This window comes from Ascaphus truei, chromosome 1, assembly GCF_040206685.1.
Source record: "Ascaphus truei isolate aAscTru1 chromosome 1, aAscTru1.hap1, whole genome shotgun sequence".
Taxonomy (NCBI): domain Eukaryota; kingdom Metazoa; phylum Chordata; class Amphibia; order Anura; family Ascaphidae; genus Ascaphus; species Ascaphus truei.
This window is the reverse complement of record NC_134483.1, coordinates 488,708,789-488,726,179: the sequence shown is the minus strand read 5'-3', so window position 1 is coordinate 488,726,179 and position 17,391 is coordinate 488,708,789. Positions and strand designations below refer to the sequence as shown.

Genomic DNA, 17,391 nt, shown 5'->3' with positions numbered 1-17,391 from the left:
CAGTTTGGCTTCCTCAGGGGTTGTGGATGATTCTAATCTGCCCTTAGCTGATATATATGGGCACATTAATTGAAAACTGTCCAATCAGAGAGTGAGCTAGGGGTGTTGTCCCACTGACCTCTAATTGGATCTCAAGTGGTTTTTACAATGACTGGCATAGAAAATGCATATGCTCACAGGGGAATAAAATTAACTCAACATACAATTTTTGTTACAAACAGTTTTAAACAAATATTAAAATCCTAATTTATATAAAAAATTAATGTAATATAGTATTAAATTAACATATTATCCTATAATTTTTTTTAGCTAACAACCATAATAATAAATCACTAAAAGAGACAAGTGTTAAAAGCACATAGAGGTTAAATTGCCAGATTATGAAAGGAAACCAGTGGGTAAAAATACTGCATATAAGGGAAGCAAATAATGTCTACTAATCCCATAACTATATAAATTAATAAAATTGAATTAAAAATATAAATAGTTAAAAATCAGAATATATAATCAAAAAGATATTCTAATTTTTAACGGTCTGGTAGTACGGCCTATATATTGTAGGCCGCAAGGACACTCCAATAGATAAATGATTCAATTAGAATGGCAGTTTATCTATTGGAGTGTCCCTGCGGCCTACAATATGTAGGCCGTACTACCAGACCGTTAAAAATTAGAATATCTTTTTGATTATATATTCTGATTTTTAACTATTTATATTTTTAATTCAATTTTATTAATTTATATAGTTATGGGATAGTAGACATCATTTGCTTCCCTTATATGCAATATTTTTACCCACTGGTTTCCTTTCATAATCTGGCAATCTAACCTCTATGTGCTTTTAACACTTGTCTCTTTTTGTCTTTTAGTGATTTATTATTATGGTTCAGTTAGCTAATTTTTTATAGGGTCATATGTTCATTTGATACTATATTACATTAATGTATGTTATATAAATTAGGATTTTAATATTATTTGTTTAAAACTGTTTGTAATAAAAATTGTATGTTAATGAGTTAATTTTATTCCCCTGTGAGCATATGCATTTTCTATGCCAGTCATTGTAAAAACCACTTGAGATCCAATTAGAGATCAGCGGGACAACACCCCTAGCTCACTCTCTGATTGGACAGTTTTCAATTAATGTGCACATATATATCAGCTAAGGGCAGATTAGAATCATCCACAACCCCTGAGGAAGGCAAACTGGAAAGTAGGCGAAACGCGTAGGGTTTTTGGCCTGCTGAAGACTCCATAGCTGGTGAGGAAGAGTCAAGTCCCTCGTGAGCCACCGTACCCTGCTGCGTGCGCAGACGCGGAATTGCTGACGGTCGCCATTGAACAACGTGGATCGCAATATCCTGGCGGCAAACTGGGACTTACACCGTGACTCTTTCGGTTCCAGAGGCAGTCCCAGAGTGGCGAGAGTGTGCCCTTAAAGCACTCATTGTGATTTACTTTTCGAGAGAATGTGAGTGTGTCCATCCCCCTTGAATCTAATCATTTGTGCATTAAAATTGTATTATGCTATGTACTCCTCTTTGTTTTTTAAGAGAGAGTCACGCGTGATCAGACCACCTTTATGCAGACATATGTGAGTGATTTGTTCACTTAACCACTTTCACACCACTTTCACTGGGTCAATCTTAGTTTAACTTCAAAAAGATTACCCTGAATATTAATATACCAAAACAGATAATTTTTCGCTGTCATTTCAACAAGATTGTGTGTTGACTTTCTTTAGTCAGATTGCGATTCTGAGGATTTCCATGGCACAAGAGGCATCGAAATTTGGGCCTCTGTGCAACATTTCTTCCCACAGTTTGAACTGGACTGTCTCCTGGGTCCAGGGCCGCCAACAGAAATCGTTGGGCCCAGGACAAACATATGACGCAGGCCCCCCGCTGCTCCTCACATCCCCCCGCACATCTCTCTCACACACACACCCCTGCACCACACAACACCTCACCCCCTTGTACTCACATCACCTCTTCCCACCCCACCTCGTACCTCACATCACCTCCCCCACTCCCCCTTGAACCTCAGATCACACACGCCTTTTGTGCAGTGCCTACAAGCTGAACATCCGGGGAGGGGGCTACACGGGAGGCCGAAACAACAGCGGAGAGAGGCGCGTGCTGCAGGGGGGGAGGAGGAAATCTGGGGCACAGACAACCAGACACAGAGCTGGTGGCACCGGGAAAGCTGGGGCCCAGCCAGGAGTCAGGCCCAACTGCTAGCGTCGGCCGGGACCCCCGCAGCCTCCGTGCCCAGGACAATTGTCCTGGCTCTCCCCCCCCCCCGTCGGCGGCCCTGCCTGGGTCTGCACCGCCCTGTTTATAACTCTGGACGCCTCTTGGTTCCAGGGATACTTACCGTCTTAGTTGCTGCTTTTTCAGCTCCAATTCTACAACTCAAAATTGCCGCCACATCCCGCGAGTCAAGCAGGCAAATGGGAAACCGCCACGATCGATGTTGCAACTTCCTGTTGGATGTCTGTGGTGCACCATCTTTGAGAATGTAACTAGCATATCTGGTGCATATCTGGGGAATGAAGAGGCTATACAGTGCATTGCTGCTCTTGGGGACCCCCCTGTTTGCATTCTGTAAATATATTAAAATGCACTTAATTGATGCTTTATGTGGTGAAATGCAAAACTTGATTGCACAATTTTCTCTCTTAAATTTGCTAGTCTCAGTCTCAAAGCAAACTTTAATGTGCACCAATACACACATCAACACATAAAATACTTGTATATACAATTTAAATTGTGATCTTAAATATAGGAAACACATTTCCTGTTTGTTTTTATTGACACCTCCGCCAAGTACCTACAGTTTCTTTTCTTTCATAGTAAAATACAGTTGGCCCTACTTGGCTCATGTGCATCTGGAATGACTGTATATTCATTAGTACAGTATTCACTTCTTTACTGTGAACAGTACAATTGTTGTACACTGAATGGTAGCATTTAGGTAACAATTCCTGCAAGGCTTCTGTGGCCCAGACTCACTATGCTCCGTAAAGCCATTTAACAGAACAGTAACCTCAGATAACGTAACATTGTGTTACAAGCCAAGCATGATAAGGCAAAGGCCCCGCTAGAGCTGACCGCGCTCATGCTCAAGAGCGGGACGTCACCAACTCTCTAAGCATGAGCGCTGGGTGTCCTGTGTATTTCGGGAGCGGGAGCGGGGGAGGTGGGGGTGGGGGGCATGTTGAGTGCGCTTCAAAGTCACTTTGTCTCCTCAAGAGTCCAGCTTGGGAGAGCGTGCGCGTGCGTACCGCGTGAACGGGCACATCAACATAACGATACAAGAAGTAAAAGCGGCAAGTACCGAGCGACAGCACGCTCGATTACGTCCCCGCTGGCACTGAGCTTGCCGAGGTTCCTTCTTCCAATGTGAATTTGGACATCCCCGGCTCACGCGGCACATGCGCTCGTGCACGGGTATGTACGCTCTCCCAAGCTCGGTGCTTGGGGAGACAAAAAAAAAATTGAGATTGAAGCGCTTTCAGCAGAGGTAATGGTGAAGTCCCAGTCAGCACTGTGGCACGTGCACAGCCATGCATCGCGATGGAAGGGAGAGGGAGCATTTGCGACGGGAGGGGGCGCGGCGGTGGGTTTGCAGGGCCGTGGCCATGACCTCACGCGGCTGGTTCGCCCTCATTGGCTGAACCGCCGGCTGGGACATAGCCACGCGTCCGTCCAAACTCTGATCTTAAATTCCCCTGCCTGCCTGAAAACATGTCGCACACCGCTGGGGAAAGGATGCTCGGCAAGGTAGGAACTGGGACCGGATTTACTGGGGGCGGAGTTTGAACGCACAAGTTACTGGGGCCGCCCCCCGCAGATCGCAGTGCAGCGCTGTGCACGCGACGCCCCCCCCTCCCCTCCCCCGCCGGGCACGCGTGCCACAGTGCTGACTGGGACCTCACCCTTAAGCTGCGCTTATAGTGACGGCGATGTCACGCTGCAGTCGCTGAAACAATCAAATTTACTTGACTTCCAGCATTCGCGACCAAGCCGTCGCTCCGTTGCGTCGCTTCTACTATAAGCGCACGCGACGGCGGCAATACATTAGTTTTGCCGGGACGTCTGCACTATAAGCGCAGCCACGCTGCCGCTGAGCTCGCTCATGCTTGAGAGCAGTGACATCACCAACTCTCCAAAGGCTGTCCTGCCGAATTTTAGAGCAGGAGCAGGGGGTGTGTGGCTATTAAGGGAGGGGCGTATCATTGGCTGGATCGGGGGGGTGTGTGACCCTCCATTCTCTCCCTCCCACCATTTTCTCCCCGCCCCCCCTGCACCCCTCTCTGCTCAGCCTATACTGCCTCTCTATCCCCACTGGTCAGAGCAGGGTCATGTGACCCTGCTCTGCGCTCCAAACTCAAAATTGAATCGTCGCAGCAAGTTTGGGTGAGCTTACGTGCCTGCGCACGCGCCATGTGAGCGGGGACGTGACATTTCACATTGCAGGAAATAAACTCGGCAAGCGCCGCACGCCGAGCGCTAGCGTGGACACAGCCTTAGGCCGCGCTTATAGTGCCGGCCACGCGACGTTGCAGCAAAACAAATGCATTGCCGAAATCGCGTGCGCTTATAGCAGAAGCGAGGCGACGGCTTGGTCGCGATCGCTGGAAGTCAAGCCAATTAGATTTTTTCAGCGACCGCAGCCTGATATCATCGCGTCGCTGTCGCCAGTGACGGCACTATAAGCGCAGCGTTAGGCTAAGGCCTGGGACATAGTAAGCACTTAGGTGCTGCTGCTCGCTCTTGCTTGCTGCCGCTCGCTCTACTGTTGCTCTACTTTGCTGTCCTGGCAGAGGAGACAGCAAGCGCGCTTGGGAGGCGGGTATTACTGTGTGTGTGTCATTTGGTAGCTGTCAGTGTGTGTGTGTGTCACTTTGAAATGGTCTGTGTGTCACTGGGGGGGGGGGGGGGGGGGGGGTGTGTGTGTGTGTGTGTGTGTGTGTGTGTGTGTGTGTGTGTGTGTGTGTGTGTGTGTGTGTGTGTGTGTGTGTGTGTGTGTGTGTGTGTGTGTGTGTGTGTGTGTGTGTGTGTGTATATATTATATAATATTTTAAAAATTAAAAAAAAGACATGTTGAGAATAAATTATTTATTAACATTGTACAACTTTGATAAATATATTCACGCACGCACACACACACATGCACACACATACACACATGCACACACACATGCACACACATCTCTTTGCTGCCTCTGTCTTGTCTGGTAGTTACAATGCCGGACCGGCTGCAGACCCATTGGATGGGAGCGGTCACGTGACCGCTCCTCCGCTTCCCCGAGCGGCAAATTTCAAACTTGCCTGTCTCGGGGAAGTTTCTCAGCCTCCGCACGCATCAGCAAGCATGCGGAGGGAGAAACTATAGCCGCGCTGATAACAGATGCAGGGGCTTTGTGCATCTGTTCAGCGCGGCTCAGCGACGCTGAGTGCTCTATGTCCTGGGCCTAAGGCTGCGCTTGTAGTGCTGGCGACAGCGACGTTGCATCAAAACAAATGCATTGCTGCTGTCGCGTGAGCTTATAGTAAGAGCGACGCGACAGAGCGACCGCTGGAAGTCATCTCAATTTGATTTTTGCGTCGCCGGCACTATAAGCGCAGCCTCAGGACTGTTCTATAGTGGGCGCGCCCGGCACTTATAATTGGCTGTGGTTAGTCAGCCTTTCTATAATAGGGCCGCACGCACACGGCAGTGAGCGTGGAGCCGGCAGGGAAAAGAATGTTTTCGCGCGCGTGCATATATATATATATATATATAATCCAATGCACAGCCGGCACACCATTTGCAAGTAAATAAGTTTTGGTGCTTATCCCATAAAGCAATAACAGACCATACGATAGCGGTTGCAACACGACATCAAGGGACAGCACGCAGGTAAGTAAATCATACATTTTCTATATTTGATAGAAGACACAAAAACCGACGTTTCGGTCCCACCACCTTGAGAAAGGTCCCACTGGGGGACCGAAACGTCGGTTTTTGTGTCTTCTATCAAATATAGAAAATGTATGATTTACTTACCTGCGTGCTGTCCCTTGATGTCGTGTTGCAACCGCTATCGTATGGTATAATATATACCTATCGTATGGTATAATATATATATATATACCACACACACCTTTGTATTTTAAATGTTATTTAATAAATGATTAACTCACACAATCTATACACACACACACATAAAAACACACAGTACCTTCCAAGACTGTCACTCACACATACACACCTACTATAGAACAAGCCTTAGGAACAGACGTTAGAGAAAGTGATATGCAAATTGTATGCAGATAAGCAGGAAGTATAAAAATACCCTACTTACGGAGATCTGTCAATGTTAAAATAAAAAAATACGGTTACATTATTTAAGTCAGGGGTATTCAACTCCAGTCCCCCCTCCAGTCTTTTACTGAGCCACCTGTGCTGAAGCTGGGATATCTTGAAAACCTGACCTGTAGGTGGGGCTTGAGCGCCCCTGATTTAAGTCATACTTAAACTGCCTTATTCCAGTGTCTGGATGGAAGTAACGTCCGGTTTAGTAATGACAAATATTAGTGTTTTTTCCCCCCCCTCTACTCATTCTTATTTTAAGAAAGAACGTGACGGTTACCCAATGCTAATGAGCTATACTACTGACATTATGTAGGCGAATTATTGTGAGCACTCTGTACATCCCCTTATTTGAGAAAGTAGAGAGTCACTCTGCTCAACAGGACTTTGTGAATTGGATGCGATTGTTGCAAGTGTCATTTTTTTGCCCATTTGTCACAAGTGAGTGGCAAACAAGAGGTGCTGCCCGTGCAACACAAGAACTGCAACAGCAAGATGGGAGAGGTCACAGCGACCTCCAATGGAGGATCGCACTTGATTGAGAACACCCTGGGCTAGGTAAAACTACGCGTTTATTATTAATTGATAAAATAAAGAAACAGTGAGAATATAATGAAATCACATACAATCGTGCATATGATCACCGCAGCTCTGATAATGTATAGCAATTATATACCACTTTTGATACTACCAAACAGCAGCCACTAGCGCTCGTATCTGGAACGCTGCAGCTAATTACACGCATACCGTTCAGCACCTTAATCATACTAATTAGGAGATCCTGCTCTCAATTACTCTGAGAAGGATTTCAACCGCCCCGCTCTAACCATTGCCACACAGGCCTTTTGCCTCGCAACCTGCTCTCCCTTCCTGACTTTCATCCTGAGCACGATTGTATGTGATTTCATTATGTTCTCACTGTTTATCCTTATTTTATCAATCAATAATACAATTCTACGTTTTTACCTAGCCCAGGATGTTCTCAATCAAGTGCTATCCTCACTGGAGGTCGCTGTGACCTCTTCCCGGTGTCTCTCCCATCTTGCTGTTGCACATCCTGTTATTTGCTCTCATTTTACACAGTGAATTGTGTCACTAAGGTCATATTAACCCCTTTACTTCCAGCAAGCCATTGCTTTGCTCTGCCGGCAAAAATGTTAAAATGCAATGTTGATCATCTCAAACACGTATGTATTTTAGTGGTGAAAGGGTTAACACTAGATCCTACATCAGGCTAAAATAAACAAGGATGTGTAAAGAAAATGTATTTGCAACTGCACCTGCTTAGTGCAAGACAATCACAGCCACGGGAAACTGCAGGCTTGGATCCAAGTGAGGTGTCATTAACCTATAAAGGGAAAGTCCTGATATTGCAGCACTGTATCTGTGAGTACATGGCTTTGCACACCCCTTCTAGATAACTAGAGTGGGGGTAAATTATGAAGAAGGTTGACACTTAGAAATGACATACAAGTAGTATTGTTGAGAATCTGATCTGGAGCAGCCCCAGGCTTTAAAAGGTCTGTGTTTCATAGACAATGTTAGCAATACTATGGGGCATACATACAGTATCAAGGCAGAATTGGTGCAATTCTGGGGGGGAAACAGTTGCTCCATATATAACAACAACAAAAATCCCATTGAAACCAATTGGGTTTATTTCTGCTATCTTTTTGATTTTCTACATATCAAATTGTTTTGCCCCACTTTCGCCTTGATACTACATATGACCCATAAAATAGGTGAAACTCTCACGTGTGGAAACTTCTCTGCAAGCCACTAGATCCCCATCAATAAGCTGTAACAGGTTTTTTTTTTTTTTTTTAATATATATATATATATATATATATATAGAGAGAGAGAGATATATCACTAATTAAGGTTATGGTGGGTAAAAAAAAGTGACAAAAACCATACAGAATATATATATATATATATCAGGCTTTCATATACTCCTTTTAAGTCAGATAGTAAATGAGAGCTCCTCACATGTCCTTATTGTTAAACCCAGAAGAAGACGTTTGGCTGAGAAGGGGCATGTAATGTAGGAGGTCCTCACCATGCAGAGGATCAGGAGAAGGAGAGGGGCTCTGAGGTCCTGCTGAGGGGCGAGAAGTTTCCGGGCCAGCATACTGCTTCTTATCCTGATCTATTTACAGTCACACGTCTCCTCTCTGCCCCTGTCCCCTTCTACAGAGGGGCGGGGACCAGGCTGCCAGGTGGAAGGAAGGAGGGCCCCGGATCTGTGTGCAGAGGCTGATCCCAGTGGCAGGTGCTTCACCTGTCCCCCTGGTGGCAGGAGAAGGAGTAGGAGGTTGAGCTGCTGCTGCTGTTTGCTTCAATACACTCATCTGATTAATAGGGACCACGTTCCCTTTTCTTACCTTTTTCACCATGTTTATTTACTATAAAGATATTGAAGTGTGATGGTACGTTAGTTTTATTTCCAGCTGTATAGAGTACAGTACCTCTACTATTTATTATCTGTAACTTACTTTAAAATCACGATTTCTTTTTGAAGCAAAGGGGAATTATTTTAGGATAAACGCATAGATATTTTGCAACATAAATAGCGCTTCCGTCTTCCTAAATGTAGAGTAGCAACTTTTTTATTTCTTTTACATCTGGCTGTTACTTTTTTTAAGCCACTTCGACCACTGAGAATACTTTCACTATCACTTTAGTGTATTCCTGGGTGTGTCCCTTTAAAATAACTTTCCCAGCACTCAAAAAATTAAAAAATGAGTCAAAGACATCAATAGAAAACTAACAATAATGTATTGAAACAATAAATGTATAACATAAGCCAATCCTATTATAGGCCCTTTTGGGGCGATTACATTACGTTCAAAAGTGCATTTGTTGACTTGGTTATGGATCACACAGCTGTTTGTTTATACAGTTGTTGACATATTTTACTAATAATATATAACATACTGCTTGAAAAGCAGAGCGAGAGATGGCATAAATCTTCACACATATTTGCAAATTGGGGCTCCTTTCAGCAAAGTCCAAAAATCACCAAACGCCAACGATCTTACTGACGGATCAAATATTTAGCCCTCGTGTTGCAGTGTTTTTCTGTGAAATCTGAAGGCTTTCGTTGGCTTTTATTAGCCTTCATCATTGGTCTTGATCTGTAAATGATGTCAGACTGAAATTGCATACTGTACTTATTGTTATTTTGTAATGATGTGCTTCATTACTTTTTCACATAAATTGTGAATCGATGACTATGTATGTACTGTATGTATATCTTTAGATAGTAAAACGGTGGGCGCTAAAGCCGCGTCCATGGATAGTGCTTGTGGGCGGAGGCACTCTTACGCTCGGCACTGAGCCCCTACAGCCGCAATGAGAGCGACTTTAGTAGGGGCTCACCTAGCGCGCGGAAGCGTAGGTCGTAGGAAAATTTTAAATGTCCGCGCTTGCCAGAGCGCAGGGCCGGTCACGTGAGTGGTTCGCCCAATGAGGGCGAACCAGCTCCGTGACGTCACTGGCCCGCCTGCCAACACGCCCCCGGACGGCGCGCTGTCTAAGGCCAAGGAAAGCACCCGCTTTCCCTCAGCCTCAGCGCGCCTCCGCCCGCAAGCAGTATCCATGGACGCAGCCTAAGACAATACAGTACAGGGAATTTTTATAATACAATAAGTGCAACAAAGTCAGACAATAGGAAACCAAATCCCTGCCCCGGAGAGCTTACAATCTAAGTGGAATATGGTTAAATGGACAGAAATAGCAGGTGAGGCAATATGTGCAGTAGATGGCAGTGCTTGTCAGGAGTGACTGTGGGACAATAGACGTGAGTCCAGGCTATTGGGATGCTTCATTTAAGAGGTGGGTTTTATTCAGTTGTTGTGGTCTATGAAATGTTCAGCTGCATCCTCTAGAAAACTAGATCTCTTTTCTTGAAGCGGTATTAATTACCACCTTGTACCATCACACCCTGACCACTACCTCCAGGTAACCGGGTAGCAATGTGTAGCTTGTCTTGGCGCACATCTGCCACTCCATCGCTGAAGCCCCGTTTCATCATTGGACGGATCAAACAGCTTGAGCGGATTCACGTTTTTGCTGTGGGAGTTTATTCATTAAGCGATTTGCTTTGAGTTGGCGGGAATAAATCATTTGTAACTTGTCTACTACCAAACGTTACACATCCTCAGTGTAATCAGGATGAGCAATAGTAACTTGTATTAGATTATGTGGGCTCTGGGGACAATTATATTTGAGTGGAGGGAAGATAAGTTGACAAATGGCAAAGTTTTTTTTATTCATAGTAACGCTTATAATTAATTATAGCTTCCCTTCCTGCGCAGATAGTAATAATCACGTCAGGACATATAATCTGAGGAAGTTCAGTCTCCAACACACCCATGACCTCTCAATTGTTTGCTGACTTCTCCCTTTAAATGTCACAAACTGTTACGTGCCCTGCATGTGACAACACTACAAATCATGCAAAGTCCGTGTAATTTACTGTAGCTGGTATGTTGGTATTCACTAAAGACTAAAAGCCCAAGTGCTACTGTACATCCAATGTGACAAATTTATAATTTTCTGTTTTTCTTTTAATAAGTGAGGGTTATTTAGTTACATTCTTTGGCCAAAGTATTTTAAGCTTGCAAACCACACCAAGGTATCCTCTCTTTTACAAGTCCTAATACTACTGTATCTGTAAAAAGCTCTCCTAATATCTCTAATGGAGGGAGAACTGTCCTAATAGATAGGTCATTCACAAGTGCAGAACAAGGCCATTTAAAAGTGGGATGAGTGAACTTAAAGCCAGGGAGGAGGGGTCACAAACCTCCAAACAAATGCTTTGGTCAAAGAATGTAATTAAATGATCCTCCCTAATGGATAGAAAAATAGATAAGTACGTAACTATATAATTTGTCATATAGGATTTAACACAGAGGCTTTTTGCCTTTTGTAGTATTACTTGAGGTTAAAATCTCAGTAGCACTTATTTCTGACACGAATAAATATGTAGCCATGCTATCTGTGGCTACTAGTCTGCTTCCCTTCTGGCAGTAAGCTCTGGTGCAATCGGCTGCCAGTAGTCAATATGGGGTTTTCCCCTTTCTTGGTGCGGCACTTGAGTAATAGCGGGAGGCAGTGACATCAGGCCTGAGCATATCTAATCATGGAACAGACCTGGTGCCCTCCTCCGGGCTGTACTTAAGGGCAGTGCCGTCCCAAATTCAGTAGTGCCTCTACCCCCTTGAGAGAGGCATGCCACACAACCAAGAGTCTGCATATTGAGCCTTCTCTGATCCTCTTCCCTCCGGGGGAGAGTGAGTGTGTACAATACCTCTGCCTCTGCTAGAGGGTCAGGGAAGAGCTGGGATTGCTGCGGGTGCTCTTGGCCAGTGGTGAAGGTCCAGGGACCATCCTTCAGTGGGTAGCTGCGAGTGACTGTTTGGGCCGAACCTGCCATGTACTGTGCTGCACATAGAGAGACAATAAACCGGTCCTGTTATTATACCTCCGGCCTGATGTGTGATCTTACTGGGGGGAGAGGTAATTGGTTCTACCGTGGGAGATCACCTTCAGTTCCCCGGAGCCTACGGCAGATGGAGACGCTGCACTGCTAAAGAGATATGTAGGGTATGAACCCCAGAAGCCCAGTCCTGTGTCCCCACTACCACCGGCAGATAACTTAGTCCTCCTGTTACCAGCAGGTATCATGCACCACATGTACAGTAATGGCCAAATCTCCAGCCAGGTGGGGGAAACACTGATATATATTATATATATATTAGTGTGGTGGGTTTGGGCTCTGAGCTTGCGGGGGTTGTGTGTGTATGTCGATATTAGAAAAGGCAACATTTTTATTTAAAAAATATTTTAAATAAAAATCCTTTATCTGCCATCTGATTTCCAATTCCTATCCTTACTCCAGCATGTCAGCCTAACTATTACCGTATTATTCCAGCCTCTTACCCTAGCATGTCAGCCTAAGGCCGCGACTATAGTCTCGCACCGAAAACAAAAGCAGGGAGGCAATGCTCATGTTCATAGACCGCGCGTGTGCACGAGAGCGCCGAGGCGAGACAAATTTGTTTGAATTTGCCACGTGTCGGCCGGGTCACGTGCGCGGTTCAGCCAATGAGGGCGAACCGCTCACGTGATGGCACGGCCATGCCCCCAGCGCAACCTCGCCACATCCCCAATCGCGCAAACCTGCAGGCCACAGATCGCGTCAAGTATAGGCGCACATGATGTCACGTGCTCGGTCACGAGCGCCTGCTGTGGACCTGGCCTAACTCGTACCCTATCATGCCAGCCTAACTCTTACCCTATAATTCCAGCCTAACTATTACCTTATTATTCCAACCTAACTATTACCTTATTATTCCAACCTAACTCTTACCTTATTATTCCAACCTAACTCTTACCCTCGCATGCCAGCCTAACTCTTACCCTATTATTCCAGACTAACTCTTACCCTATAATTCCAGACTAACTCTTACCTTATTATTCCAACCTAACTCTTACCCTATTATTCCATCCTAACTCTTACCCTATTATTCCAGACTAACTCTTACCCTATAATTCCAGACTAACTCTTACCTTATTATTCCAGCCTAACTCTTACCCTATTATTCCAGCCTAACTCTTACCCTATTATTCCAGCCTAACTCTTACCCTATTATTCCAGACTAACTCTACCCTATAATTCCAGACTAACTCTTACCCTATTATTCCAGACTAACTCTTACCCTATAATTCCAGCCTAACTCTTACCCTATTATTCCAGACTAACTCTTACCCTATAATTCCAGCCTAACTCTTACCCTATTATTCCAGACTAACTCTTACCCTATAATGCCAGCCTAACTCTTACCCTATAATTCCAGCCTAACTCTTACCCTATTATTCCAGTCTAACTCTTACCCTATAATTCCAGCCTAACTCTTACCCTATAATTCCAGCCTAACTCTTACCCTATTATTCCAGACAAACTCTTACCCTATTATTCCAGACTAACTCTTACCCTATAATGCCAGCCTAACTCTTACCCTATAATTCCAGCCTAACTCTTACCCTATTATTCCAGACTAACTCTTACCCTATAATTCCAGCCTAACTCTTACCCTATAATTCCAGCCTAACTCTTACCCTATAATTCCAGCCTAACTCTTACCCTATAATTCCAGACTAACTCTTACCCTATTATTCCAGACTAACTCTTACCCTATAATTCCAGACTAACTCTTACCCTATTATTCCAGACTAACTCTTACCCTATAATTCCAGCCTAACTCTTACCCTATTATTCCAGACTAACTGTTACCCTATAATTCCAGACTAACTCTTACCCTATAATTCCAGCCTAACTCTTACCCTATAATTCCAGCCTAACTCTTACCCTATTATTCCAGCCTAACTCTTACCCTATTATTCCAGCCCAACTCTTACCCTATTATTCCAGCCTAACTCTTACCCTATTATTCCAGACTAACTCTTACCCTATAATTCCAGACTAACTCTTACCCTATTATTCCAGACTAACTCTTACCCTATAATTCCAGCCTAACTCTTACCCTATTATTCCAGACTAACTCTTACCCTATAATTCCAGCCTAACTCTTACCCTATTATTCCAGACTAACTCTTACCCTATAATGCCAGCCTAACTCTTACCCTATAATTCCAGACTAACTCTTACCCTATTATTCCAGACTAACTCTTACCCTATAATTCCAGACTAACTCTTACCCTATTATTCCAGACTAACTCTTACCCTATAATTCCAGCCTAACTCTTACCCTATTATTCCAGACTAACTCTTACCCTATAATTCCAGCCTAACTCTTACCCTATTATTCCAGACTAACTCTTACCCTATAATGCCAGCCTAACTCTTACCCTATAATTCCAGCCTAACTCTTACCCTATAATTCCAGCCTAACTCTTACCCTATAATTCCAGACTAACTCTTACCCTATAATTCCAGACTAATTCTTAACCTATAATTCCAGACTAACTCTTACCCTATTATTCCAGACTAACTCTTACCCTATAATTCCAGCCTAACTCTTACCCTATAATTCCAGCCTAACTCTTACCCTATAATTCCAGCCTAACTCTTACCCTATAATTCCAGACTAACTCTTACCCTATAATTCCAGCCTAACTCTGACCCTATAATTCCAGCCTAACTCTTACCCTATAATTCCAGCCTAACTCTTACCCTATAATTCCAGACTAACTCTTACCCTATAATTCCAGCCTAACTCTTACCCTATAATTCCAGCCTAACTCTTACCCTATAATTCCAACCTAACTCTTACCCTATTATTCCAGACTAACTCTTACCCTATAATTCCAGCCTAACTCTTACCCTATAATTCTAGCCTAACTCTTACCCTATAATTCTAGCCTAACTCTTACCCTATTATTCCAGCCTAACTCTTACCCTATAATTCTAGCCTAACTCTTACCCTATTATTCCAGCCTAAGGCTGCGCTTATAGTGCCTGGCGATGGCGACACGACGTTGCTCCGAAACAAATACAATAACTCCAAGCGCTTATAGTAAGCGCGACGGAGTGATTAAAATTTTTGAAGCCGGGTAAATTTTATTTTTTAGAGACAGTCGCCACATGTGACTGTCTCTAAACCAATCAAATTGCGCGGCCCGCCCCCTTAGTGACGTCACTGGCCTTGTCGCCAGCGACGTCGCTAAAAACCTAATTACAACTTTTGCTAATGGCGATGGGTGACGTCATCGGTCGCGTCGCTGTCGCCAGCACTATAAGCGCGTTCTAACTCTTACCTTAACTAGCACTGCCTGAGAAAATTATTGCCGGCTAAATAAGAGAGATGGAGGAAATAGTGAGCCAACTCCTGGATAAATATACATTTTGTTCTTGTAAACATACCAACATTTTGGCCCTACACATATCAAGTATTTTGTGTTGGGCTGAAACGGCACATTTAAAATAATGTCACAGTATTTCCACTGGAGAGCGTCTCAACTTTGTTTCATTTACAGAACTACAGAAGCTCAGTCGAAGTAAAAAACAAAAAATACATTGAAAATACATACAAAAAATATCAACCCTATTGCATCCGATTTTTTTCTCAAAAAACACCCACATCTTCTATTCTAATTATTCCTATTGCTCTACAAGTCTGTCTGTCTGTCAGTCAGCAAAGAAGAAACAATCACGAGTTAAATCCTCCGTCATGAAAAAAAACTTGTGTAAGATGCAAGGCTTTTAAAGGTATTAATACATTCAACTGCTGCTATCTCAGTTCCAATCTAAGAGTTAAGTTCCACTTCCCCACTTGGAGACGGTGGAGTTATAGTTGTTACAGAGATTATTACAGTAAATGTTTGATTTTACACTGTTAAGTCTTGCAGAAGAAGTACTTAAAGGGAGGGGAACTGTTTGTTCAGCTTTCACCATGCCTTGAAATGGTCTGGTATAAACAATATGTTAAAGCAGCAGTCAGCCGTGATCAAGCAAATCTACCGTATGCCCCCGCCCACCAGGAAATCCCTGGTCACTTAGATAATTGTCAGAGGAGTTTTTGCATGTTATACCTGGTTAACCTCTTCGTGTAATTCTGTGTGCAGCAGCCTTTTTGAGTGTATACAGTATTACAAAAAGAGGAGGTTAGTGATTAGCGATTGCTAATGGCCATTCAAGTGACATTATTGTACAGCTAAACCCCGTTATAACGCGCCTCGCTATACCGCGATTCGGTTATAACGCGGTTTTCCCATAGCTCCCGTTTAAAAAATTTTTTTTTGCACACTGCACACACTGCACACACTCACTGCACACACACTGCTCATTGCTCACACTGCACACACACTGCACACTGCACGCACACTGCACACACACTGCTCATTGCACACACTGCCACACTGCACACACACTGCGCACACACTGCACACACACTGCACACTGCACACACACTGCTCATTGCTCACACTCCACACACTGACACACTACACACACACTGCTCATTGCTCACACTGCACACACACTGCTCACACTGACACACACTGCACACTGCACACACACTGCTCATTGCACACACTGACACACTGCACACACACTGCACACTCACTGCTCATTGCTCACACTGACACACTGCACACACACTGCACACACACTGCACACACACTGCTCATTACTCACACTGCACACACTGACACACTACACACACACTGCTCATTGCTCACACTGCACACACACTGCTCACACTGACACACACTGCACACTGCACACACACTGCTCATTGCTCACACTGCACACACCTCACACTGCACACACACTGCTCACACTGACACACACTGCTCATTGCACACACTGACACACTGCACACACACTGCACACTCACTGCTCATTGCTCACACTGCACACACTGACACACTACACACACACTGCACACACTCACTGCACACACACTGCTCATTGCTCACACTGCACACACACTGCACACTGCACACACACTGCTCATTGCACACACTGACACACTGCACACACACTGCACACACACTGCTCATTGCTCACACTGCACACACTGACACACTACACACACACTGCTCATTGCTCACACTGCACACACACTGCTCACACTGACACACACTGCACACACACTGCTCATTGCACACACTGACACACTGCACACACACTGCACACTCACTGCTCATTGCTCACACTGACACACTGCACACACACTGCACACACTCACTGCACACACACTGCTCATTGCTCACACTGCACACACACTGCACACTGCACGCACACTGCACACACACTGCTCATTGCACACACTGACACACTGCACACACACTGCACACACACTGCACACTGCACACACACTGCTCATTGCTCACACTGCACACACTGACACACTACACACACACTGCTCATTGCTCACACTGCACACACACTGCTCACACTGACACACACTGCACACTGCTCATTGCACACACTGACACACTGCACACACACTGCACACTCACTGCTCACACTGACACACTGCACACACACTGCACACACAC

At 44.6% G+C, this 17,391-nt stretch overlaps 1 protein-coding gene across 1 annotated transcript in view; it reads right to left on the bottom strand.

Moving 5' to 3' along the window:
• The window catches only part of SEL1L3 (SEL1L family member 3), an 81,762-nt gene extending 73,157 nt beyond the window's left edge, over window positions 1-8,605 (bottom strand). Inside the window, exon 1 of the mRNA XM_075568317.1 lies at window positions 8,420-8,605. Coding sequence (XP_075424432.1) covers window positions 8,420-8,491 — 72 coding nt within the window. The 5' untranslated portion in view covers window positions 8,492-8,605. The remainder of the gene's footprint in view (window positions 1-8,419) is intronic.
• Between the last annotated feature and the right edge of the window lie 8,786 nt (window positions 8,606-17,391).